This window comes from Xiphophorus couchianus, chromosome 7, assembly GCF_001444195.1.
Source record: "Xiphophorus couchianus chromosome 7, X_couchianus-1.0, whole genome shotgun sequence".
In the NCBI taxonomy this organism is placed as follows: Eukaryota; Metazoa; Chordata; class Actinopteri; order Cyprinodontiformes; family Poeciliidae; genus Xiphophorus; species Xiphophorus couchianus.
Window position 1 is genome coordinate 4,864,858 of NC_040234.1, and position 26,646 is coordinate 4,891,503.

Genomic DNA, 26,646 nt, shown 5'->3' on the forward strand with positions numbered 1-26,646 from the left:
CCTCCACACATGTTTGAAGATAATAGTAAGCCAAGTGTGCATGAATTTTGAAGAAGGTAATAAGAAAATAAAGTCACATATGAAATCTAGTCTTCTACTTATACACTGAATGTAAATATTTACACCGTGTTCCAAATTATTATGCAAGTGATATTTTCTCAGATTTTTCTAAATGGTCAATACAAATGGTGGTTAGTATAATTTTCAAGTCATGAACTATTACCGTATAAATCAAATTTTACTGAACAAAGCTCCCCACAGTATTTTTTCCAAAAAAAAACTCAAAATGAACTTCCTTTATCTGTACAAACCCATCTTTGTTCTGAATCATCCACAAATCTCTTAAAAGTACGATAACGCTTCAATTTTCATTAAATATCTAATGTTTTCATATTTTGTCATATGCCACTACACTATCTGATTTTCGTCAGCAGAGATCCTTTCTCATTTCCATATTGCTTGAAACCTGTGGCCTGCTTAATAATATGGAACATCCTTCTTAAGTAGATTTCCTTTAATTGAGCTCACCAGACAAACTAATCAACCACAATACCATCTAAAAATTTAATAGCACAACAAAAAAAATTAATCTTAATGACATTTAAATCCGATTTGTTGACTAACATATCACCTTTATTTTTTCAGTTATTTTGTTGTCTGCTGCAACTTCTATGGCGTTTACACCTGTTTTAAATGAAACAACTTAAAGATAAAACAAACTTACTATAATCAAAGCCGCTACTGATTTATTTTATTTAACATTAACCCTACTATTTCACCTCATAATTTTTCACTGATATGAACTATAGTAGATTCATATAGTGATTTTCTGCGATTTTCAATCATATCCTCACAAAGTTTTCGAATGACACAGTTTGTCGGCGTAGTCGTCTCCAAAGTCAATCATCAGTTTCAGAGCACTCAGGATCAGAGTGTCGACGTCTAGATTCAGTTGAGTTTCATGACTGTAGTTCTTCATTGGGAGGATGCAGTTCATTGGGATCCCCAGGCTGGAGCTGAAGTCGCCCATCTATATTTAAAAATGAACATTTATTTTGGATCAGTTTCTTTTTTTATTCTGTTTGAGTAAATCTTACTAGAGCTCACCTTTTTCTTTAAATGTTTGCTCTTGTAGACGTTTCTCAGATTTTTCTGTGTTTCCCCACAGGCTGAGTCAATGTGGGTGAGAATCGCCAGCTGAGGGATTCCTGTGGATACAGAGATTGTTTTCTTGTATCTTGATACGGTATTAGCAGTAAATATACTTTAACAAGTACATAAAATTAATTCTTCTCAAATGAGCTGTAGGAGCAAATTTTTAAGTTCTAACTACAGTATGACATAATGTAAAAAAAGACTAAACTGTAAAATGTCAATAATGTTTTAGAGTTGAAGGCCTCTCCCTTTGCTCTCCTGGTGCTTTGCCATGATGGATTCTATGGCTTTTCTAAACACCATGAAATGTTTGAGAGTAGCTGCATTTCCTAATGCTAGTCAAAAAATGTGAATATCATAAAAAGTTGACTAAAATGACATTATATCCATTCATAACATAGAGACTTTACAAATATATTTTATGTGTTTGTTTCTTTAAATGTTGATGATTATAACTCAAAATTAATGAAAACCCCAAATTCAGCATCTCAGAAAATTAGAATATTATCTAAGACCAATACAATAAAAGGATTTTTAGAAATGTTAGCCCACAAAACGTATGAACATCAAAAGTATGAGCATGTACAGCACAGAGTTCTTGGTTGAGGAACGTTTTGCTAAGATTACTGCAGCAATGCAGTGTGACATGGAGTCAATCAGTCTGTGCTGCTGTTCAGGTGTTATGAGAGCCCAGTGACCATCAGCTCTTCTGAATTGTTGGGTCTGGTGTATCACATCTTCCTCTTCACAATACGCCAGAGATTTTCTATGTAGTTAAGGTCAGGTGAGTTTGCTGGCCAATTAAGAACAGAGACACCATGGTCCTCAAACCAGGTATCGATGGTTTGACACTGTGTGCAGGTCCCAAGTCCATCCATCCATTTTCTTACATCCTCATGATGCCATTGGGGTCGGGTGCCTATCTCCAGTTACCAACTGGTGAGAGGAGGAGTACAACCTGGACATGTCGCCAGTCCATGGCAGAGATGCTAAGTGATGTTTTAAAATTAAATCTGCATCTCAGTAAAGTTGGTCAGCAGCAGGAAGTGCCCTAAAACTTCCTGGTAGATGGCTGCGCTGTCCTTGGACCTCAGAAAACACAGTGGACCATCACCAGCAGATGACATGGAGACCCAAGTCATCACTGACTGTGGAAACTTTGACTGGACCTCAAGCAATGTGGATTCTGTGTCTCTCCTCTCTTCCTCCAGACTCTGGAATCTTCATTTCCAAAGGAAATCCAAAATTTACTTTCATCAGAGAACATAACCTTTGGACCACTCAGCACCAGTCCAGAATTTTTATCGTCTTCAGACAAGACAAGACTCTTCTGATGTCGTCTCTTGTTCAAAGTGACTTGACACCAGGAATGTGAGCTGAATCTCATGTCTTGTATTTATCTGTGTGGTGGTTCTTAAAGCACTGACTCCAGCTGCAGTTCACTCTGTGTGAATCTGTAAATGGGTTTTTTTTCACAATCTTCTCTCCACATCTTTTCCTTCCCTTCACCTCTATGAATGTGATTGAACACAGAGCTCTGTGCACAGCCAGCTTCTTTAGCAATGACCTTTTGTGTATTGCCCTCTTGTGCAAGGTGTCAAAGGTCATCTTTTGGACAGCTGTCAGGTCAGCGGTCTCTCTATTGATTGTGTGACCTACAGAACTGGACTTAGAGACAATTTAAAAGCATTTGAAGGTGTTTGGAGTTAATTAGCTGATCAGAATGTGGCACCAGGGATCTTCAATATTCAGCCTTTTCACAATATTCAAATTTTCTGAGATACTGAATTTGGAGTTTTCATTAGTTGTCATTAACACTAAAAAAAATAAACATTTGAAATTTACAAGCCTGTGTGTAACAAATGAATATAATATACAATTTTCTCCTTTTGAATGGAATTACTGATTTAAATAAACTTTTTCATGATTTCTACTTTTTGACTACCACCTGTTTATTATGTAACCTCAATGACTGTTGAAGTAAAATTTGAGTATTTTTGGCTTAGTTACATTTACAGTTATGTTACTTTACTGAACGCAAGTTTATGGTATATTTATGTTTCTTACCCAGCTCACTGGCTGCTTCTCTGACTTCCTTCATTTTTTGTAAAACAGACGACTTCATTTGTGGTGCATTAGCGTCATAAATGCAGACCAAAACATGAACTCTGTCACTGATGGACGGGGAAGAGTTGTAGCCAGGCTCATCATCGGAAAGTGAAGATATAGGATTGAACTGTGGAAAGAAAATATGATGTATATTCAATACAATTGCTACGAACATATATTTTCCATGTCAAGCAAGATTATTACAATAGCTTTAGAAGGAGGAATTTTTAACAGTAAAAAATATGTATTTATACCTTATATCCGTCCTTCACATGACCCTCCAAGGCCAGTTTGATGTCGTCTGTTCTGACTCCAGTTTTTTCCTCCAGACCCATGATGTCATTGAACACAAAGGGATAAAAGTTGTCCTTGCTTTCTTTCTTGATTTTATAGGTTTGATACTGAAAGAAAAATAAAAATTAAAGCTGTTTTTATGTAAACAACTGATATGTAGCTGCTACAAATACAGTTAAAACTATGAGAACAGCAGTAAATGTGCTTCAAAATACATATATTAGTTCAATTCTAATCTTAAATTTGTTTTGCGAAATAAAATTCTGAACATGTTGCTACATAATAAATCTTGGTGGGATAGTTTCTAACATTAGCGGACTGACTGGCCTCCCAGTCATGCAGCACGCTGTTGTTTTGCGGCGCCACAATGTCTCAAACTGAATCACATCAAATGTTTTCTCTACATTTAGGCAGATCTCACCACACAGCCGCAAAGTGAACCTGTAACATGAACAAGTGTAACAGGGCCGCCCAGCTGACAAGAGTGGAGATCAGAAAACTGGTGCCATAAAGCGAGAGCTCTCAAAACAAATAGTCTGCGTGACCCTTATTATCCCCACCAGACATGATGACAGGTCAGATGATACTGCTTGTTGTCTCTTATGTGAGGTTAGCATTGTTTTATTTTTCTAATTACAAAATATTTTTGTTGTTATGACTGTTGGCCAATAATCATAAGCTTTAACCAATAAATGTATCAAGTTAGCTGTGGATAGAGGGTGAATGAGGAATGACAGCAATTTCTACACTTTATTTTAAAACAGTATGAATTAACATTCCACACAACCATGTGGAGATTAATTGATCCACCAACCAGAGATGTATAAGAAATCATAAATCCCAAAAATAAGAATAAGCCTTTATCATCAAACAAGAAGTTATACTGACCTTTTTTGTAAAACTTTGATCAGAGGTTGTGGAGCTGGCCAGAGCTTCATTGGTCATCTTCCCTTGCAGGACGTTGTTGACAGAGTTGATGAAGCTGGACTTTCCTGCACCGACTGGGCCGTGGAGCAAAACTCTGATGGCTTGAATTTCTTCATTTTGAGGTTGAAAATTCTTCACGTACTGCAGAAGTTCCTGTTTATTTTCACCTCTGAACAGAAATAAAAGTTATAATTTTAATAATATCAGCCAGAATAAACTTCCAGCTCCTCTTTAGCTTTGTGGCATAATTTACCATTTTTGGATTATTTTGTAAATGCAAGTTTTGGATTTGCATTTACAAGTCAAAGTGGTAAGGACTTTGCATTTCACCACATTTAAAAAAGCCACATCCATATTGATTTATATACATTTTCATAATTTAATTTCCCTATGGAATAAATAAAGTCTTTCTGAATTGAATTGAAAGTGTTTTTTTAAGGTATTAATGGCTGGAATCATTATAGTTATTGATGATGAGTTCACAATAGGATGAAGTAAATGAACTATCAAGTGATGGTTTTGGATAAAGTCCAGTCTGTCTGAGAAATTGATAAGGGGAATGTAGGCGTCTGCATAAAGGAAAGTGATCTCCACTGGTAAGACAAGAAAGAAGAGATGGTGAAAGAACAACAAACACACTGGCAACATGCTGATGGATAGAAACAAATGTACTCACCCCCAAGATGTTTCTCTCCATGGAGTTCTTAAAACTGTGACGGAGAATTGAAAACACCGTTTAAAAATAACATCTTGCAATAGTAAGAATACTTGCTACTGATAATGCATTTGATTAAACAAATAGGTACTGTACAAGCAATCAAAGTTAAACAATAATAATTATTATTATTATTATTAATATTAATATTAATAATAATTATTATTATTATTATTATTATTATTATTATTATTATTATTGTTGTTGTTGTTGTTATTATAGAACCACAAACACATTTTCTCTGTAAAAGCCATAATAAATAAGTTTGACTTACGTGGAGATGGTGGAGGAGCTAAACACAGCAAAACAAATTACGGTAAGTTTAATTAGGCCAAAAATTTTAATTTAAAAACAGTGATAGATTTTTACTTTTAGTTTGTAGAATAGTTGGCAATATATAAAACAGATTCAACTCTTCAGTGAGAAGGTGAGTGCATTTTTGTGTGAGAGTGAAAAGAAAATTACTTACGGGGTGCCGGCTGAGGAGGAGGTTGAGGGGGTGGCTGAGGGGGAGGCGGTGGTGCTAAATGATAAAACAGTCATAATAAATCATGTAAAAATATTTTCCAGTTCCAATTCAAATCATGCTTCGATTGTTATACTGTTAGGCTTCATTTATTGCTTGCTACACCATTTTGCCTGCTGTTACAAGAATGCTTGTGAACTTTCATAAGAAAAAGTTCACAATAAGAAAAAGCTCCCCCATGATTTTCTTGCACATTTAATATTTTACTGTAAATAATTAGACAGATTTTATTTTTGTACATGTTGAAAATTTCCACCCCTTGATTGTCACACCTGTTCTGTGGCATGTATTGTGAATATCATCCCATTGATCTTAAGTATTAATTACGTTTTCACAAAACAATTACATAGATAACGTTTAGCATATTTAGACATTACAAGGGTCAACATTTATTAAAATCTCTGTCGTGTTCTCATGGATGAGTTTCAATCAAAGTGTCTGGGAATTTCTTTCAGGGTCCCACAAGGGGCTGTACTAGACCCCACATCATTTACATTTTTAAATGTACTTTTTTGTTTGCAGATGACCCTGTTAGATTTTATTCTAATGATAACTATTGTAATCCTATACATAGCATAAATAATAAGCTAAATAAACTGAAATTGTGGATGGATAATAATATTGATATAAACAAAGTTACCAAAATAGTCTTGATTAATAGAACAAAATATGTGCTCAAAATATATCTAAATAAAGTGGAAATGAGTTGATTACTCATTGTTTAGTTGTAACTTCATTTCACTTGAGTGATTTAAAACTGACAGTAAGTTAGAGTATATATTATGCAGTATGTGACTCACTGAAACAATCCTGTGATACTTACGAGGTGCTGGATGCCGATTCCCCATGACTGGGAGGGAGACAATGAAGAGTTAGGTTTATTCACTCCACCTTTTTTTCCCTTTTTGTTTAATATCAATTTGTTTAGAGCTTTTTTAAAGCTGTAAATGTTATAATTACTTTTTACTCATAAGAACATGAAAAAGTTTATTTGTAGCCTTTACTAAGACAAACCCCAGCACATTATTAGAAACATTGACCAGTTCAAATAATTAAAATAGAAAATTAATTAAATATATTGTCTAAAAGTTCCCAAACAGACAAATTCATCAGTCAGTGCAGCTGAACTGCAGCGATTTTTCCTGTTGAACCTACCTGAACAGGTGAAGATCTGTAGAGAAGGAGATCTGTCGAAGTGGAATAAAAGTAAGAGTTCAAGGTTTTTATAGGATGTTTTTGGTTTCACTTTTACTTTGAGTAACTCATCTGATTGATAAGAAGAGCCAATTAATGGTTAACAAGAATACATTTTGGTACTTTGCTCTGGAGTGTTGCTTTGATTCTTTCATGCATATTTGTGAAATCCTTTAATCTCCATGGCAACCATTCAGCTGTGCAAAACTTCTAGGTAGCGCTAGCTCCGTCTTTGAGACAAAGCTGCAGTTATTACAGAGGAAACTAGAGATCAGGCCTGGAACCTGGGAGTAGTGATGAACTCTGACCTGAACCTCCAGAGCCACATAAAGGCAGTTACAAAGTCGGCCTTCTGTCACCTGAAGAAGATTTCCAGGATTAAGGACTTATGTCTCAGCGAGATCTAGAGAAACTCATCCATGCATTTATCTTTAGTCACGTTGATCACTGCAACAGTGTTTTCACAGGTCTGAAAATCCTCCAGCTGCAGCTGATCCAGAATGCTGCTGCTGGTGTTCTCACTAAAACTAGGAAGATAAAGCAAATCACACCAGATCTAAAGTCCTTCTACTGGCTCCCTCAGACAATAGACCATAAAATACTTCTGTTAGTTCATGAATCACTAAAAAACTCAGTGCTCAGTGATTTACAAACTGGGTTTACTGCAGTTGTTATGCAGTAAACACCCTGGTTTCACAATTAGACACTATCACTAACTTTTTATGATGTTTTTATCATGTAAAGCCCGTTGAACTGCCTTGTTGCTGATAGTTAAATCAGGTTTGGCTGAAGTAGAAGCACAAGAGTCTAGGACTGACATTAAAACCATTTTTGTTTTGTTCACATTTAATAAGTACCATACTGTGTTTTTTGATAACATGTTATTTTGTATTTTTTTTAGCATTTTAAAAGCTAAGCATTGTAGAAGCAGCTGAAGTTTTGGTCAAATTGTCACCACTGTGACCACAGGGGCCCCACAAATTTTTATTAAATTTTTTTTTTTTACAGAAATAGAAAAAAAATTGGGGCCCTTTTAATTGCTGTTATTGTGCGTTTTAAAATATTTTTAGCAGTAAAAATTAAATGTTACCCCTCCCAGACCAAAAAGCACACATCCATATTTGCACTGAACTCCCCCCGTATAGAATAGAATAGAATAGAATTCAACTTTATTGTCATTGCACTGTCACAAGTACAAGCAACGAGATGTAGTTTGCATCTATCCAGAAGTGCTCTACGAGATATAAATATTTATTTACAGATGTACAAGACTATGTATGTATGGACTATAAGGGGTTATAGCAAAGAGATATAGATATTGTGTATAAATATAAATATGGGAGCTATATGCACAGATTATACAAATTATACAGAATATACAAGAATGTTAGGGAATGGATTATAGATAAATAATGGCAGACAAAATTTACAGGTTGTATGTGTGTGTGAAGAAAACAGTCCGTGATGTGTGTGTGTGAGGATAGTCCATGTGTTATTGTTGTATGAGAGGATAGGGGAGTACAGTCCTTATAGTTTATGTTTTATGTCAGGAGGTGTTCAAAAGCGTGACAGCTGTGGGAAAGAAGCTGTTCCGGTGCCCGGTGGTTCTGGTCCGTAGGCTTCTGTAACGCCTCCCAGAGGGCAGGAGGGAAAAGAGTGTGTGTGCTGGGTGAGTGGAGTCCTTTGTGATTTTCCCGGCCCTTTTCAAACACCGCTTCCTGTAGATGTCCTTGATGGCAGGGAGCGTTGCCCCGGCGATATACTGGGCAGTTTTCACCACCCTCTGCAGCGCCTGCCAGTCGGAGACAGAGCAGTTCCCGTACCAAGCTGTAATACAGTTGGTGAGGATGCTCTCAATGGTGCAGCAGTAGAAGTTTGTGAGGATCTCTGAGGACAGGTGGTTGTTCCTCAGGGTCCTCATGAAGAAGAAGCGCTGATGCGCCTTCTTAATGAGTTTGGAGCAGCTGGTCGTCCAAGTCAGGTCCTCGGAGATGTGGACTTCCAGGAACTTAAAGGTGTCCACACGCTCCACCACTGACCCTTAATGTGGATGGGTGGATGTGGGTCAGCGTTCCTCCTGAAGTCCACGATCTGCGTTAAATGGTTCGTTCCTGCTTAGCGTGCTTGACGATGACGTTTTAGTAGAAGACACGAATGACTGTGGCTGTTGCTATGCTGCCTATAAAAATAATAAAGTCAAGTTTTCAAAAAAAGTAGAGATATAAGAGAGAGAAAATCATTTCATTGTGTGACTTCCCATGAGTGTGTTTGGTTCTTATGTTTTTTCTATTTTTCTGTTTTGCATTTTGATAACAGACTCTATCAGTGTGGAGACAGTTGTCAGTGGGCAAACCTTTGGTGCTGATGAAGATCTGATGAAACAGGTGCAGAGCAAGATAAGACTGGAGGGAAGAACCAAAGATGGGCAATACAGCATAGTCTTCTGTCCAATCAACTCTAGTGTTGGATCAGATGTGGAAGCGGCTCTAAGAAAAGTGCCAGGTAAGACATCAGGTGTCATTTTTATTATTAACATCATGCTCTGTTTTCTCTTGCTTGGTAAAAGAAAGGTAGGAAGACAATCACACACAGACACACACCCGCACACCAACACATCATGCTACTGTTTTTATCCAGACATAGCACATTAGATTTAGGAAATTCTACATTTTAAAAAATGTTGGGTTTTTTTAGCTTTATCTGGAGTGATGCTTTGATTTTTTCATGCATGCTTGAGAAGTCCTTTAATCTCCAAGGCAACCATTCAGCTGTGGAGGGAAGAAAAAATAGAGTCTTTTCTTTTTAAAAAACAAAGAGAGAACTTTGAAAAATAAAGCTTAATCTCATATTTTTTTCTTTCTCCCTACAGTCAGTAAAAGGATCATCCTAATCTTGATGCATCACACCCGACTCTGACTCTGCTCGGTCAGAAATTAATCCAAATGTTGACTTGGATATTCATGTTCTCTTCCATGAAAGTGTGCCGGGTTTACTCACCTGTTCCAAGAATATGGAGGCAGTGGATCAAATACAAACATATTTGAAACAATACAGAACAAAGTTAACCCTGACGCACCTTAAGAGAATATGTCTGTGTGGCTGATGTCTGTCTAAAGAAGAATGAATCCACCAGCAGCACCAATAAACAGTTACTCGGTGATGAATTATGATGGGTTTTTGGAAAATAGCTCGTATGAACACAAACATTCTGAGATGGTGTGTATCATTGTCAGAAAATAAGACAAATATTCAAAAATTAAAATCAATTGTCATTACTTGAAATTAAATTGAAAAAACATAATTTAGTTTAGAAAACTCAAAATAACCAGAACATAACAAAAGATATAAAGTCTTAAGCGCCTTGAGTTTAATGTTTACTTCCCCGGGTGATATGTTGTTGATGGTATCCTCTGTGTGTTGGGATGTGGGTCCAACTTAACTTTAAATGTTGTTTGAGTCATATTATGACATTGTACAGCAGTCATAGGATATTGTAAATCTGTAAAACATAAAAAAGCAAGATAATAAGCCTGTCTTCATTTATTAACTTTGGTGGAATCTGTGCAGTTACTGTTTTCTTGCACCGCCTTTGGGATTTTTGTATATGGGGCATGAAAAATATTCTGTGAATTTACATGTTATTGCCTAAATCAGCAGACTGGGGTTTTACATGCTTTCAGTCTCAATAAATAACAAGTACAAGAATGTGTGTGTATGTACACCAGGTTTTTATGTCCTTATGGGAACCTATTTCTGTCTACAATGTAGGGTTGTGGGGACCATTGCTCTTTGTGGGGTCATTTCTTGGTCCCCATGAGGGTAAAGGCTGTTTTTTTGATTAGGGGTTATGTATGTGATGGTTAGGTTTAGGCACAGGGGTATTGTAAGGGTTAGGCTGTAGAAAATGTATGGAAATCAATGTAAAGTCCCCATAACTCATGAAAACATGAATTTGTGTGTGTGTGCCTGTGGCAGGGGAGGGGCTTGTTTTTTATTCAGTGTAAGGACCGTTTTTCCATTTTAGGATTTTGGTGGCTGTTTCGTTTACCGTGGGAATAAATAGTAAGTATTCAGTGAGTTTCAGAGCATTACTCTGTGATTAATACTTGTTTATGCAGAAAAGTACAATAAATTACAGTTTACAACCTTAAGAATAGATTACTATTTACCAACAGATTACTCAGGAGGTTGCAACATAATATAACTTATCTTAATCAAAATCAGAGAAAGATAACTTGTAGAATTCATTAACCGGCACCCAATAATTCAACCAAGAGGTTTTGTTTGTTTCTTTTTTTTTCTTCTTTCATTGTAACATGTAATGTGGAGTTGGCTCTCTGAGACTTTTATTATTTTTGTCATTGACAGTAAAACGTATTAGTGAATTATTTACTGATGAACGGAAAAGTGGGCTGCAAAACAATCTGTTGCCAGGGAGGAATCCCTTCATGTCGGATAAGCAAGCTTCCTGTAAACCACGTGGTTTGACCTAAAGTGAAAGTGAAAGCGTTCTCTTCCAGCTGCTTGATCATCCTGCAGCGTCTTTCGCTCTCATTTTCAGCTGCTGCAACACAAACAGCAAAGGTAGGAGACAAGATTTTCCCCTGTCATTCTGGGCTGTGCTGGTGTTTTTTGTCATTAAAAATGAAAGAAATGTATGTGAGAAATGTAGCTGATCGAGGAAGCTTTGATTTCGTCTTAAAACCTGAGCATTCTCCGCGGCTCACGGGATCTGGGCTGGAGGTGAACAGAATGAAGTTATTCCCGTAGAGCCTCTTCATAAAGCCAAGGAAGGTTCGGCGCATAGCATTTGGAGGTCCAATCTAAAAATGTCACATCTTAAAGTCGTCTCTAATATTGTGCCGACAATTTGGACCGCGGCAGGTATGGAAAGCCAAAGGTGCCACAATCCAATAAATCAAAATGTTCCGAAATGTGTATTTACACGTGTGGGAATTTTAAAACTTGATATGCATTCAACAAATAAATGAATCAATATTTATCCTCATGAATAAATATCTAAATATTACTTTCATTAAAGTAATATTTAGATTTTGTAGTTCACACTGCTTCGTTAAGCAGGTGACATCGCAATAATTCAGCACAGACAGTTTTTTTTTTCATAAATGCAACTTTTAAAAAATATATTTACATATATTACACTTTATACATGATTCAAAGCATTTTTTACAAATAAAAAACTGAGAAGTGTAGTGTGAAGAAGTATTCAGCCTCCTTTTTCTGAGTGCGACCCGTTGCCTTCAGAAGGTGCCTGTTGACTGCTAATGACTAAATAAAGTACAACTGTGTGTAATCTAATCTCAGTACAAATCCAGCTGCTCTGTGACGCCTCAAAGGCTCAGAGGACATTGGGGAACAAACAGCATGAAGTCCAAGAAACAGCAGACAGGCCGAGGAGAAAGTTTTGGAGACGTTTAAAGCAGGCTTATGACATAAAAACAATTTCCCAAGTTTTTAACATCTCATTGTTCAATCCATCATCTGAAAATGGAAAGAGTATGACACAATTGTGAACCTACAAGACAAGGCTGTCCACCTAAACCTCCAGGCCAAATAAGCAGAGCTTTGATCAAAGATGCAGTCAAGAGGCCCATGGTAACTTTGGAGCAGATGCAGAAATCCACAGCTCAAGTGGGGGGATCTGTCCACAGGGCAACTGTCAGTCACTTTACAAATGTGGTCTTCATGAGAGAGTGGCAAGAATAAAGTCACTGTTAAAACAAAATCATAAAAACATCCCATTTGCAGTTTGCCAGAAGCCATGTTGGGGAAATAGCAAACGTGTAGAAGGAGTTTTGGTCAGACGAAACCAAAATTGAACTTTTTGGCATTCTCTGCCATGCTATGTGTGGTGGAGTACTAACACTGCACAACACTCTGGACTCACCATCCCCACTGGAACATTTGGTGGTGGCAGCATCATACTGTGGGGTGGTTCTCTTCAACAAAGATTGGGAAGATGGTCAGAGTTGATGGGAAGATTGATGGAGCCAAATATACGGCAGTGACTTGAGACTGGGTTGGGGCAAAGTTTCACCTTCCAGCAGGACAAGCACCCTAAGCATAAAGGATGCAATGGAATGGTTTAAAACTAAACACATTCATGTGTTACAATGCTGCAGTCAAAGTCCAGTCCAATCGAGAAGCTATGGCAAGATGTGAGAACTGTTGCTCACAAACACTCTGCTTCTAATCTGACTGAGTTTGAGCTGCTTTGCAAAGCAGAACAGGCAAAAAATGTAGTCACCTGTTGTGACTGAAATAGACGAACCCTAAAGACTAGCAGCTGTAACTGCATTCAAAATAAGGTTCCACAAAGTATTGACTCAGAGAGGCTAAAGGCTCTTGCACACCACACTTCTCAGTTTTTTTTTTGTAAAAAAAAAAATGTTTTGAATCATGTATAATTTTCTTTCTACTTCACAATTGTACACCACTTTGTCTTCAACATTAAAGTACAATTACATATGTTTATAAACAAAGATAAATACAAAATCTAGAAAATTCATTGGACATAAATACTTTTGCCAGCCACTGCACTAAAGTAGAAAGATGGATGGATCCACTCATGTTAATGTGTATTTATTTGTGCTAGGAAACCACAAGATGGGGAATAAGCAAAGTGAGTGATCATCTCAACTCATTTTAATACCAAACTTACACTGTATGATCCTACATAACTGTTCATTTTTTATGCTCTTTTATTTCTCATAAAAGGCTCAGATAAGCCCAATCAAGTCCACACAGATGGTGCAACATCATCAAAACATAATAAGAAGCAGCTTGAGGTAACATATGTAAACAAGCAGAGACATGACATTGTTCTGTTTCGTTCAATCACGTCTTGTCTTGGACCAGATTTGTAGACAGGCCAGCAAATATTTTAATGGAAATCTCATTGTTGGCGTTGTTTTCTATGGTAATTTTCCCTTGGTTTTTTAACTGTGTATTTAGTGTGTCAGTACAGGTGAAACCTTTGGGGCAGACGAAGCTTTGAAGGAACAAGTTACCAGGAAGGTTAAGGAAAAAATCCGCACCGAGATACACCACCTCATTGTTTTTTGTCCCATCACGTCTCGTGTTGGCTCAGATGTGGAAGCAGCCATGGACAAAATGAAAAGTATTATGTTTATGTATTTAATTTTTTTAAATAGAAAACAATCAAGAATATCTTACCAAACTTTGTTGTCATATATCTATACTAAGTTGCAGTCCAGCATGTTTTTCTTTTCTGGGGCTTTTCTGTAGGTCTTGAGACGCTGCAGAGTTTTAGTAAATTTCATAATCTACTTCAACATATTAAAAAAGTCAGGAGATGAGAAACATCAATAAGTCTAGGTCCCCCATGCCTTGTGGGAAAACTCACCAAACTTCAAGTTGATCAATCAGAACCTTGTAGAATCGGTTTGATCAAGTGCAGGTTTAATGAGCTGGTCCAACATTTTAGACCAGCTCATTAAAAACCTGAATATAGTTCTGAATGTGTTCATAACTTGTATGTGAGAAGAGTGTTCTTGGTACTGAATTTTCAGATTTTTGAGATTGATAAATTAAGGATACATTTATGGAATTAGAAGAGTCCGTTGTAATGATATGGAGGCCAAACTTTGAGCTTCTCTTTTTTGTTTCAACAGGTGATCGAGATATCATTTTGGTTTTGATGCACCACACCAGAGATCCTGACTACTCAACTGCTGGGACAAATTGGTCTGAAACAATTGAGAATGTTAAGTTGGATGTTCATGTTCTGTTTCATGAATCTGTGCCGGGGTTGTTGAAATGTTCACAAAATCATAATGCAGTGGATCAAATTGTGGAATTTTTAAAACAAAAGAAAAAGAGCACAACTGAAAAAAGGAAAAACAGGAGATGGGTGTGCTGTTGTGGCGCAGGGTGTTAGCACGCCCCACGTTTGGAGGCCTTAGTCCTCGACGCGGACGTCGTGGGTTTGACTCCTGGTCCCGACGACCTTTGCCGCATGTCTTCCTCACCCTCCTTCCTGTCTGCCTACTGTTGAAAAAATACGAGCCACTAGTGCCGCAAAAACTCTTCGGAGAAAAAAAAAAAAAGAAAGACAGGAGTAAATTAAAAAATAAAAAGAGAGATCAAACTACAGTGAACCCTCGTTTTTCACGGGGGTTACGTTCCAAAAAGAAACCGTGATAAGCGACATCCGCGAAGTAGGAACCTTTATTTTTTTTAACAATTATTATACAATCAAATACTCCATAATACATTTAAAACAAATAACAAAACATTTTTTACAGGGCCAAGCATTTTTTAACAAATAAAAGTGTCGTATAAACGTTTTTCTTTTTTTTTTTTTTTTTTACAAATAACTACTGTACTGTAAAAATAATAATTTTAATAATCAATACGAAGTGAAGGCTTCAAATTGCGGAGATCAGCACCACGACCCGAGTCATTGGATTAGAATGGGGAAAAAAATGATTATGAACAAAAATACAAAGTGCAGTTGGACAAATAGTGATTCACTTGTATTTCACTGCTCCTCCTGACTTCGCTCTGTCACGTTTTTGTCTTCTAAAGCCCGCGGTGCAGGTGTGTTTTTGTTCGAGAGAAGAACATAGTTATCGTTAGTTGTTGTCGCTCTTTTTTCTTCTGGGCAAAAGAATTCTTATAAACCGACATGCCACCATCGATTATGTGAAATTTGGCAAACTGTTTTACGTACGTGTACCTATTACCCGCAAAGTTATTGACACACAAGTAGAGAAGAAGCGGAGAGACTGTTTAGCCAATCAGAATGCAGAACACAACGCACAATGCAAATCCTCGAAGCTGCGAGACCGTGAAAGGTGAACCGCGATACAGCGAGGGTTCACTGTAAATCAAATGCAAAAGCAGAGAGAACATAAACTTCATGACTGATTTACTATAAAACATCTAAATATCAACTTACTGAAATTCAAAGAAATAAATTCTTCTTGGAAACAAAACAAATTGTTTAGAAAAATATTATGCGTATAAAACATAAGAATAATGAAGTTCTATAAATCTGTTGGAAAAATTATCCAAGTTCATTTAATTATGAGTTTATTTGAAAGGTTGTGTTTTCATATTATTATTCTGTGTGTTGTTTACTTGGCTCCTTTCTTTTGTGGTATATTATTAACTGTTTTTTGGATGTTTGCTTGGGGGTTAGATATGTTAACACATTCCTGTGTCGTCAGCTGCCTGTGAAGCTGATTTATAACGGTCAGCCTTGTGCCCTGGTAAGGGCATGTCCACAGAAGGTTCCAGAACATCTTGTAGTAAAGGTCTTTGCAATCGTTTGTGTGATTGTGTGAAAAAGCCCAACCTCTCTCCGTGGCAGTTGGGGACTGGGAGCCGGCGGAGTTGACCCCAGACAGAGTTGACCCCAGACAGAATTGACCCCAGACAGAGTTGACCCCAGACAGAGTTGACCCCAGACAGTGTTTGACGGCGGTTCTCCGCGTCTGGCTCTGCTCCGCTCTTCTGCAGAAAAGCAATTTATGCCTCTGGTTGATTCTTTGCAGGTTGGGAACCAACATGGACCCAACAACCTCAAATGACTTATGATGTCTTTGATGGTACTAAAAGGTATTTCCCAAGTTCTAATTAGACAAGAAAGCAAATCAGAAGAAATCAATGTATAATAATGTATAGACATATTTAATAAATCATGTGTTCTGATGAGACTTGTCAGATTGAAATGACCTCCTAAAAACACAACGAAGAATGTTAGGTTGTTTTTTCATTTACCATACTTTTCTGCAACAAACATATTTGTTTTTCCTTTTGGTCTGATGTAACTGTTCTAATGCTAAGTGTGAGCATAAATAACGGAAAGAAAGGATGGGAAACATCATTCTGAGTTATTAATCTGTACCATGCGTTTCGTTGAACTTTTCAGTAATATTTTAGTTTATCAAATATGAAGTTATGTATTTAAGAATGAAAGTTCCCTCTTGTCACTTCATGTTTACATGACACAAAACGTGGTTTTCAGGACTGAAGACATTGTAACATAAATAATTAAAATGCATTTAAGCTTCTCTGTCACTGTAGAGGATTATTCCTCTTTGTCTGCTCCTGAGGTCCATGTCGGAAACATAGTTGTTTATTTTGTACATGTTGCCACTATCCTCTCTGTATTTCTGTATGAAGCATAACGCTCAAGATAATGATCTCATTACCTCCGCCTTTTCTGAACTTTGACCTTTGGCTAAAGCTAAGCCTTATCTCTCTTTTTATGGAATTTGTTATTCGTGCTTTTATTATCCTCACATTGACTGTTGTAATTCTTTTCTTGATGTTGCTCTAGATTAATCATCTCAGCATCATTTATAAATAGTTGCTGGTCTTAAAGCTGGTGCTCTTCAAATGTTTTCTGCTCAGATATTAGAACCGTTCAGAAATCTTTATTTCCTCTGGTCTTTGACTGATTGATGACAAGACTAAAATATTTCTATGAAGTTTGAACTCATCTAGCTTGTGAGGCACTTACAGTAAAACTCCACAGCTGAATTATAGCACACAATATGGAAGAATCTTTGTTATGAACGTAAGATACTGTAGCTCCTGTAGCTGTTCAACGGCTAGGGTTGTATTTTTATCCTTTGATATTGTGGATTATTTGTGACATATTTTGTACATTTTTAATTGGCTGATTTTACTGACTTCATTTATTTCTATAAAAGTTGTAAATGAAAGCTGACTTTCTAATTTGTAAATTGCACATATAATACTCTGATATTCCTGAAGATTCGTTCATAATAAAAGGCATAAAAAAAAATAAAATAAATGAATAAACTTTTCATGTTGTTTTTCCTCTGAACTAATTATTTTTATTAAAGTTGACCAAAACTCTCAGAGACAAAGGTGAAAGTAAGAGACGGTTCAGCAGCTTGAGGTGGACACAGGGAAGCTGCAGGCGTCCTAAATGCTGCTGTGAAGATTCAGTGTAATAAACTTGAAGAATGAAAATGTATTATAAATAATTAATAATACTGTAGTGAGGATGCAAGTCAGAATTTGTATCTTTTATCAAACACCTCTGTCTGTTCTTGTAGCTGGATCTTGACTTAATGCTGTTGTTCTTGTTGCTCCCATGTGGATTTCAGTCACATGACCAAGTGATTTGCTTTAGCAGATCTGACATAATCTGAAGAATAAGAACAAATTTCAGTCACTAGAAGACACGAGTCAAGCTATTATACCACTCAAATCAAAGATGTTTTTATCTGAATACTGCCAAGTCACACTAATGTGAAAAAAATTGTCAATACTATTTAACTTTAAGAAGTACACCTGGAATTCAGAGACAGTTTTTTATTCATGTTTCAACATTTTGTTTCTGGTTTTATCAATAGATTCGGACTAAACCGACCCTTTGAGGACATCTGTGATTTTGATCTGGCCTAAAATAAAAATGATACAAAAATAATGCAGTAATATTGCAACTTTAGTCTGCGGATAATTTATTCTAGAAATCTTATGATTTTATTCTCATATTATTGCAACTTTATTCTCGTATTATTTCGACTGTACTCTCACAATATTATAATTTTATTCTTGTTATTTTATGTTTTTCTTTTTGCTTGCTATGGGCCTAGCTCTGCATTACAGGATGAAAATCAGCACCACACCTTAGAGATTTATATTTCGTTTTAATCCTTTTTCTTAAACTTATCAAGTATTAGTTTTTGCATCACATAAAATATAAATAAAATCCACTGAAGTTTCTGGGAGCAAAGGGTGAACATGAAAACTCCCAAACAGACGCATTCGTCCCCATTTTTTTTTTTTTATTTCTTTAAAAAGCCCTGAAAAGCAAAGCAAAAATAAACAGAAAAATGAAATCACAATAACAACAGCACACACAAAAAAAAAATATCTAAATCATTTGTCAGCAAACCTGTGTTCTTTCGCAGTAGTTATGAAAAGAAGTTATCAAAATAAAGTTTTATAAGCCCGTCTTGCAGCCCTCACCAGGAAGTGACGAGCAAATCAAGAACAGGAAAGTGATGTGGAGAACAGGCCTGTCAGCTCTACGTTCTGATCTCTATAAAAACTATCTGTGTCTCTCCACCTTCCTGTGTGGCGTTTGTCAAATAACTTTCTCTCACAGCAGCGTTTTAGAAACTCTTATCTTCCTGTTCCAGAAACATTTTGGGTCAACTTTCCTAAAGTTTTATGGCTTCTGACTCACTCAGACTGAATCTTTTCAATCAGGCAGCTGCAGCTCTGTGAAGGGTGGAGAAAAAAATATTGATCGGCTGTCGCCTTGGTAACAGCAGAGTCAGGGCTAAGAAAATGAAAAATAATAATTTTACGAGAAAAAAATCATAGTATGAGGAAAAAGTCATAATATTACAAAAATATAATACAGGAATAAAGTTGTCATAATGCGGGAATAAAGTTGTAATGAGGAGAAAGTCATAATATTACGAGAAAAAAGTCAAAATAAAAAGAACAGAGTCATATTATTACTCAAAATAAAGTCAGTATTATGAGAATAAAGTTATATTACAAGAATATTATGACTTATGAAATGAAATAACATGGCAATACAGTCAATATTATAAGAATAAAGTCATAACATTATGAAAATACAATAAGTATCATGAGAATAAAGTCATAAAACTACGAGAGTAAAGTCATAGTACAAGGACAGTCATATACGAATGTAACACTAGAATACATAAATGTCGCCACTTTATTTGTGACTACATAAAGTCAGGAATAAAGTTGTGACTTTATGTAGTACTTTTATTTCGACTACTTTCTCGCACAACTTTAATCTTGCAATATTATGACATACTAGAATAAAGTCATTATGGCTTTATTCTAGTGTTTTTATTTCAACTTTAATCTTGTAATTTTATTACTTTATTCTCATAATAAAATAAAAACCATAATAAGGCCATAATACTCCGTCGCAGCAACCAGTTTATGTTTTTTCTCATTTCTAATCTCCTTTCTGCCCCTAAAAAACACAGAAACTGACACACAGGTGAACAGACCACTGTGTCCTTATTTAATCTTAAAATAACAGGCCTCTGTAAACCTCTGGTGTTCGTATCACCACCCTGTTAATGAAGGAGACAATTGTCCTCGTTTCTAAACCGTGGGCTAAAACGAAATGTCTGAAGAGGGGAATCAGTGAGGCTTCAGCAGATAAACCATAATTAAGTGTTCAGTTTGAGCTTAATAAGCTCTGATGAGCTCCATGTCTTGAGTCACAGGGGAACCAGAACTTTGGTTCTGATCAGATAGAGGCAGCAGAGGTGACCATGAACCTCCTTTGTTGTGGAAAGTTGCAGAAAATCCACTGTTTGGTCATGAAAGCTTTAAGAAGCTGACATTTGACAAGCTACTGGAAATGATTTTTTCCTGTTTTTTCACGGACAGGTGAAAGTGCGAATAGGTGGAGGTCTGACGTATTTCAGTAAGACTTTAGAAAAGTGACAAACTCCTCAAAGGAAAGCTAACAGCTAATTAGACCCACTAAACCACATGAACCCGCCCTTTAAAAATGTTTCCCTTATTCATATTTAAATGTCGTTACTGTAAGCAAAGATTCAAGGTCACATTTCTTGTTTGTGTCCACAAAATGAGTTAAAGTGGCTGTTGGAATGAGTAGCTTGCTGCTGTTTTTCATCATTTTGTTTATTTACTTTCGTCGAGCTTTTTTTTTTTTTTTACCACAAATAAGGAACCTGCTGCTGTCACCTCAATTCAGTCATTTCTGCATTTTGAACAAAATCATAGCCTGTTCACATCGGAGAAACTTATGACTTTCCAAATTTTGCAAATAAATGGATTATTTTTAGTGACATCACACTTTGCTAAGAACAACTATATTTTCTGCCGCTTTTAAGGTAAGTCCTAAAAAAGTGAAGGCATTTAAAAAAAGCTTCTTCTTGCAATCAGAAATATAAAAGTTTTAATCGGTTTAATCAGCACCGAATCTCAACTAGCCTGTCGCTTCAGTCTCTTTTTTAAAGTAAATGAATTATACTGTTTAAAAAAAATTTTTCCCCATCATTATTCATAGAGAAGAATAAGCAATCATGACAATGACTTATCCCACTGATAAAGGTGACCTCAGATCATAATCACATTTTAAACTTCTTGTAAAAGACAGTTTCTCCTTGAGGTGTCCTTTTTTTTCCAGAACAACTTCCTGTGCTCAGACCTGGTCATTATTTACCATGTTGCAGTCTGTATAACTTCACATTTAGAGGAAAATAAAATAAATCTGATGCATTTGTAAGCAGCATGCTTACTTGACATATAGAATAAGGTCATCAGTTTAATCTGTTTACAGAAGCAGGAAACATGAAATCAAACGTCCGGGTTATTATGATTCAATGTGTGAACAACCATTATATCTATGATGTGCTGCTATTGTATAGAAATAAAGGAGGAGAGGAGACTCCAACTGAGACACAGTAAGGATAAAAACAAGAGGAGCTCACTGTTGGATGGCTGAACGGTTTGTACAGAAAATGAAAGTCCTGCCTGTCTACGGCTTCAGTTTTGGTCATTTATCACTTGGTGGAAAAAAAAGTGAATTTTTAAGAGGTCATGAGGTCAACAATTCCATTGTGAAGCAAGACGGTGACAGAGATATGCAGTAAAGATGTTCTTTTTGATAGACAGACAGACCGAGTCAAAGTACAGATTTAAATTCAAAGAAATAAGATTGTGATTTTTATTATTTCCTTAAAGGTAGCAATTATATCAGACTTTGTGTCGGTTTATTTGAAATCCGTTGTATTTTTTTGTTCTTACTTGATAAAACCTATAAAGGTTTGAGCGATATAAATACGGTTGCACGATAAATGTCAAAAAGTAGAAGATACTGAATGGTTTTGGATGTGTTGAGTAAGCAGCATGTTTTTTTAATACATATTTATTTTACATCACAGTATAAGATACTGTAACTATACCAGAAGGTATTGTGGGTTAATGAATGAATATTAATGACATATTATGTCAAATCTTGTCTTGTCTGGGTTTTATTTGTATAGAGGCAAGAATACAACTATTTGCTTCATTTTCTATAATCCTATTTATGGTTCAGTTCTAATAATAATTTAAAGTCATACTTTATCTAAAAAAACGTGTCATTTTGAAATCTTTCACCTCTATGAAAAACTTTGTTTTTCTTATATTTGGAATATGGCCAGACTGCGTTATGATCCACAATGCCGCTATAGATTTCAGATTCAATCTGAAACGTTTGAAAATTGCTCTAAATTAACATTTTTAATTCACAGTGCGTAAGCGTCACCAGTTTACCCGCAATCAATGACATCTTTGTGAAAACTGCAGTTTTTAATGGAGCAGCAGGAGCAGGCAGCGGTCTGAATCGAGGCCCTCAGGGCCCAGCCGGTGAACACTGAGCCGTCACGCCGACAGGAAGTGCTCTCCCAGCGGACCTCAACACACATTTACCCACCGTGGACGTCTGGAACTGCGCGCACCCTCCATAGAGCTTCTTCTAACCAGTGGGGGCTTCGCCTGACAAAACACACGCGCAGTGAGTCACAAATTAGATTTTTATGACGTTCCTCGTTCCAGAGAGGTCAGTGACCAACCCTCCGTCATTCCCATCTCCCTCCGCGGGAACTGCTTTTCTGGGAACGTGGCGAAATGAGCCGCTTCAGGGTGTAATAACTTCTGAATGAGGAGCTGCTGCTGGCAGCGTGGGGGCTAATTTTACCCGTTTCCTCTCCTGAAGTGGCATGAAAATTTAAAATGGGCCAAATTGAGCGCGTGCTGTAAGAGAGATGTCGCGCGCAGCCAGGAAGCGGTCACGTCCTCCGTGTCCCGCTGTTTAGAACCGAGTGAGCGATGGAAACCGATAATAGTCGGGTTATTTCTGGAAGCCAAAAGCCGAGACGCTTACGGAGATTACCTTTAATTTCTCACTTTGCTCCCCTGGTGAATCCGCTGGGAATAGAAGTGGACACAATTATTATGATTCAGTTATTCCGTTCACAGATCCGCAAAGAAAGAAATATATTTCTACATTTATGGATTAATGAAGGTTTTTTTTTTTTTAAGCAGTTCTGCTAAATGTTCAATCTCAGCGGCACAACTCCCTGTGTTTTTTTTTTTTGTAGAGATTTAATTAATTGAATTTAATTTATTTTTTCAAGCTACCACCACTTGAATTTGCTTTGATCTATATCAGAGGTATCCAAACTTTTTGCAATTACGGCCAAAACTGTAAGAAAACTCGAGGGACGCGTAAAAAAAAAAATTAAAAGTGAAAAAATGTATTCTTTAAGTCATTTACTCCATAATATATTAGACACATATTTCTAAAAACAGTCTAGATTTTCTAGAAAAGCAATATGTAAATTAATGTTGATCTAAGATATAAACAGGGTCTTTCACAGTTGCTGTACTAATTAGTTTCCAAAAATTGTCCTTAATTTTTCTTTTTGTCATCTTTTTTTTTTTTTTACTTTTGGCAACAGCGGTTGCCAGTTTTATCAATTTATAGTCAATAAAAACAAACATTGTTAAAAGAAAAACACTTTGTCTTGCATCTAAATAAATGTTAAAGAAGATTTTATTTGGCTGTAAAAATCTCAGATTAATCCCAGATTGGCTCCACTCCTGAATTGTGGACCGAGGGGCCAAATAAAACCATCCACGGGGCCACACTCTGGACATCTCTGATCCGAGTCATTCCATCACAGTCGCAGCCTCCGCCCCGGCACCAAGGACAACAAAGACATGTTATTTGCGCTTCATAGCCTCTCACAATAATTGGAAAGCAGATCTACAAACAAGATGCTGGATCAAACTCAGGAGGCGAAACGAAGGATCAGACTGAGACTGAAGAACGACAGGAAGATCAGGAAATTACTGGCATTGTTAGACCTCTTGATGCCACGGTTTTCAATTTGCCGTTTCCTTCTGAAGAGCACAAAGCACGGGACTGTCTGTGAAAAGTTGGTTGGTTTTAAACTAATTTTACTTTTACTTTTTTGTTTGTCTGGTCCGAATCCACCGGAGGTTTGAGACAACATGCATCATTGTCGCCCTAAAGTACAAAGCCCAGCGAACAAACTGTGAGCTTCATTAGTCCTGTTAGCTGAGCTCATGCTGTCCTGCAGGCTGTTGGTCGCACAGTTTCGCTCCCCAGACTGTGTTCTGTGTTTATTGACGTGAACTCAGACCACTACTGATGTGAAAATGAGGTTCTGCTGAGGCCCTGGTAGATCTGAAGGTGTGAACACGGCTTCAGGGAATCATCTTCCATCTGTTATCCAGACATGAATGAGTGCCTGTGCGTTCACTCCAGAAAGCTGCTTGTTCTCCTGCCATGTGGAGGAGAAGAACATCTGGAGGGACAGATGTTCTCCTCTCCCAGTCCTGCTGGTTAGGATGGAAGTGTGTCAGAAAATTACAGATATGGCTTTGGATTCCTGAACAGGGCAGAAGGAGATGTGTTTGAAACTTGGTGAGGTAACCTGTCTCCTGTCAGACAGTTATTTGTTATAAGTCAAAATGTTCAATAAAATCCACATAAACACAGACTGTGAAAGAACCACACTGCTGGTTCTGTTGGACCTCAGTGCAGCTTTTGACACCGATCATGACATAATTCCGGAACGGCTCAAGAGTTGGGTCGGACTCTTCGGTCCAGTACTCAACTGGTTGGAATCTAAAGAACAGGAACTTCTTCGCTAATAAATATCTTCTTGGAAGCGGCATCAATAACTGTGTAAGAGAAACCTGCAGAGTTTCGATGTCGTGCTTTATTTGAAATTAGTTTTCATCCCCTCTGTCTTCCCGTCGCTGTTTTTCCCTCAATAAACTCACACAACTGTAACACAGTTCAGCCCAATTTAACGAGGCACGGCCTGATGATGTGCTGCGAAACAGATGACTCCATGATCTCATCAGCCATGAAACATCCGCTGCTGTTTCTGCGCTTCCTTCTTCCACCGATCACCGTCTGAACGCTGGAGCGAAGGCGCTGGAACCGGCAGCCGGGCAGAGCTCCTCCACATGGGAGACGCTCATAGCGACATCTGGTTGACAGTCGCATCGCATTGGAATGGAGAACTGAGCAATAGGGAACGCATTGGTAATGGAAACGTTGGTGGTGACTGCATTGAACTGGATTCTATGGAGGCGGTCAAAAACAAAAACACAACAATCTTGTTGCTCTTTAGATCCGCTAACTTCCATGTATCGGTGAAGTTTATTCTTGTCTTCACTGACGGTAGAAAACAGTCCTATATCGAAACCCACACAGTCAAAACAGATTACGTTTTCCTGGAGCAAGAGGGGCTCCCTGCGGTTGTGCATGACAACTTTAATGCTACTGGCCACAACTACTTGAGAGAATCCTTGGCTAGGCAGAGTTACAAGACTGAATTCAGTTTCTTCCATCTCCTCCAGCTTTCTAAATAACATCCTGCACCACCTACTCTGCTGTAAACACAGCAGCAGGACATGTTTAACAGTGACACCTGCCATCTGGGGCTTTGCCTATTAGTGCCAGTCATCTATGAGGTCCACGGTGTCCCAACCTCAGGTGGGCGAACTTTCCCCCCAGAAGGCTCGTTAGATTGTTGACCACTGTGCCTAAGAAACTGATGTTTCCCAGCGAGTTTATTTCCAGATCGGTGAGAGAAAAGAAACAGAACTTGGCGAAACTCAACATATCGTTGTTTCCTGTGTAGAGGAAACCATGTTGTTCTTGGATGTATGTGGACAAGACAAAGTGCCCTGGGCGTGGGATCATTTTGAAATAGACTAAACATTGAAATTAGCGTAGATAAAAGTCTAAGGGGGAAAAATACGCCGTTACTAAATGTATTGTTACTTTTAGCACAATGTTTCTTAAACCTTCACATAAGTAATTAGTCATATTTGTGATAAACCTTTTAATTTTGGTCATTTTAAATGTTTCTTCAATAGATTTCTATATATTTTGTTTTTTTATATTTCTCCATTTTCAACATTAAGTCTCTTTGTGAAGCACATGTCAGTGGCAAGGCAGTTCAAAGTGCTTTACATCATAAAAACATCAGTCATCAATTATGAAGCGATTGTAACTGTAACTGTTCAGCTCTTTGTACGGAAGCACTTTATAAATAACGTTATTATCAAATGTCATCATCAAAATCATCAAGTAAATACACATCAGATATGTTGACCAATGTTTTACATGCTACTAATCAAATTGCATATTTTCTTTAATCATAGTCATTAATATTAGTATTTTAAGTGCTCTATAAAGACACTTTAGGCCAATTCATACATAAGATTTTTTTGCATCTTATTGCAAAAAAATGTTAAATGCTGAGTTTAACATTTTGATTCCTCCCAGTGATGCTTTTCCTGCCATCAGTGTTTTTGCATTTTAATGAACATACAGTAGTTTCTTCTTGTCTACATTCAGTAGATCCAGCCCCAGCCGGAGGGCAACTAACTCCCTGCTGCGGCTCAGTGTGTGTGATGTAGCGATTACAGACGGTCTGTGCAGCCTGAGGGATCTAAGGAGAAAACACACATTTTGTTCTCTATTGGAAATAACACTGTTGACTTGGTACCAATGTAAATTTCTCTCCATATTACAATTCATAAAACCTGTAATCTGCCAGAAACATTTTTTTCTGGGATCACTTCTGATCTGACTTTGTGTGATTTTTCAGGATGTAGGCCTTCTGCAGGAAGATAG

At 37.1% G+C, this 26,646-nt stretch overlaps 1 protein-coding gene and 1 long non-coding RNA gene across 2 annotated transcripts; one reads left to right on the top strand and one right to left on the bottom strand.

Annotated features, from left to right (window-relative positions):
- Positions 1–835: 835 nt before the first annotated feature.
- LOC114148883 (interferon-induced protein 44-like) lies at positions 836–6,574 on the bottom strand. Its single transcript, XM_028024384.1, has 8 exons — positions 6,550–6,574; positions 5,475–5,492; positions 5,162–5,195; positions 4,447–4,654; positions 3,519–3,665; positions 3,223–3,391; positions 1,108–1,208; positions 836–1,030 (listed from the first exon to the last, which is right to left on the bottom strand). The coding sequence occupies exons 1-8, from the start codon at positions 6,572–6,574 to the stop codon at positions 851–853; spliced, it is 882 nt and encodes a 293-aa protein (XP_027880185.1). The 3' UTR covers positions 836–850.
- A 4,828-nt stretch (positions 6,575–11,402) lies between these two features.
- Positions 11,403–14,748, top strand: LOC114148893 (uncharacterized). The gene is made up of 5 exons (XR_003596376.1): positions 11,403–11,504; positions 13,537–13,563; positions 13,659–13,729; positions 13,896–14,061; positions 14,576–14,748. It is a non-coding gene; the product is annotated as an uncharacterized LOC114148893 (long non-coding RNA).
- The last annotated feature ends 11,898 nt before the right edge of the window (positions 14,749–26,646 follow it).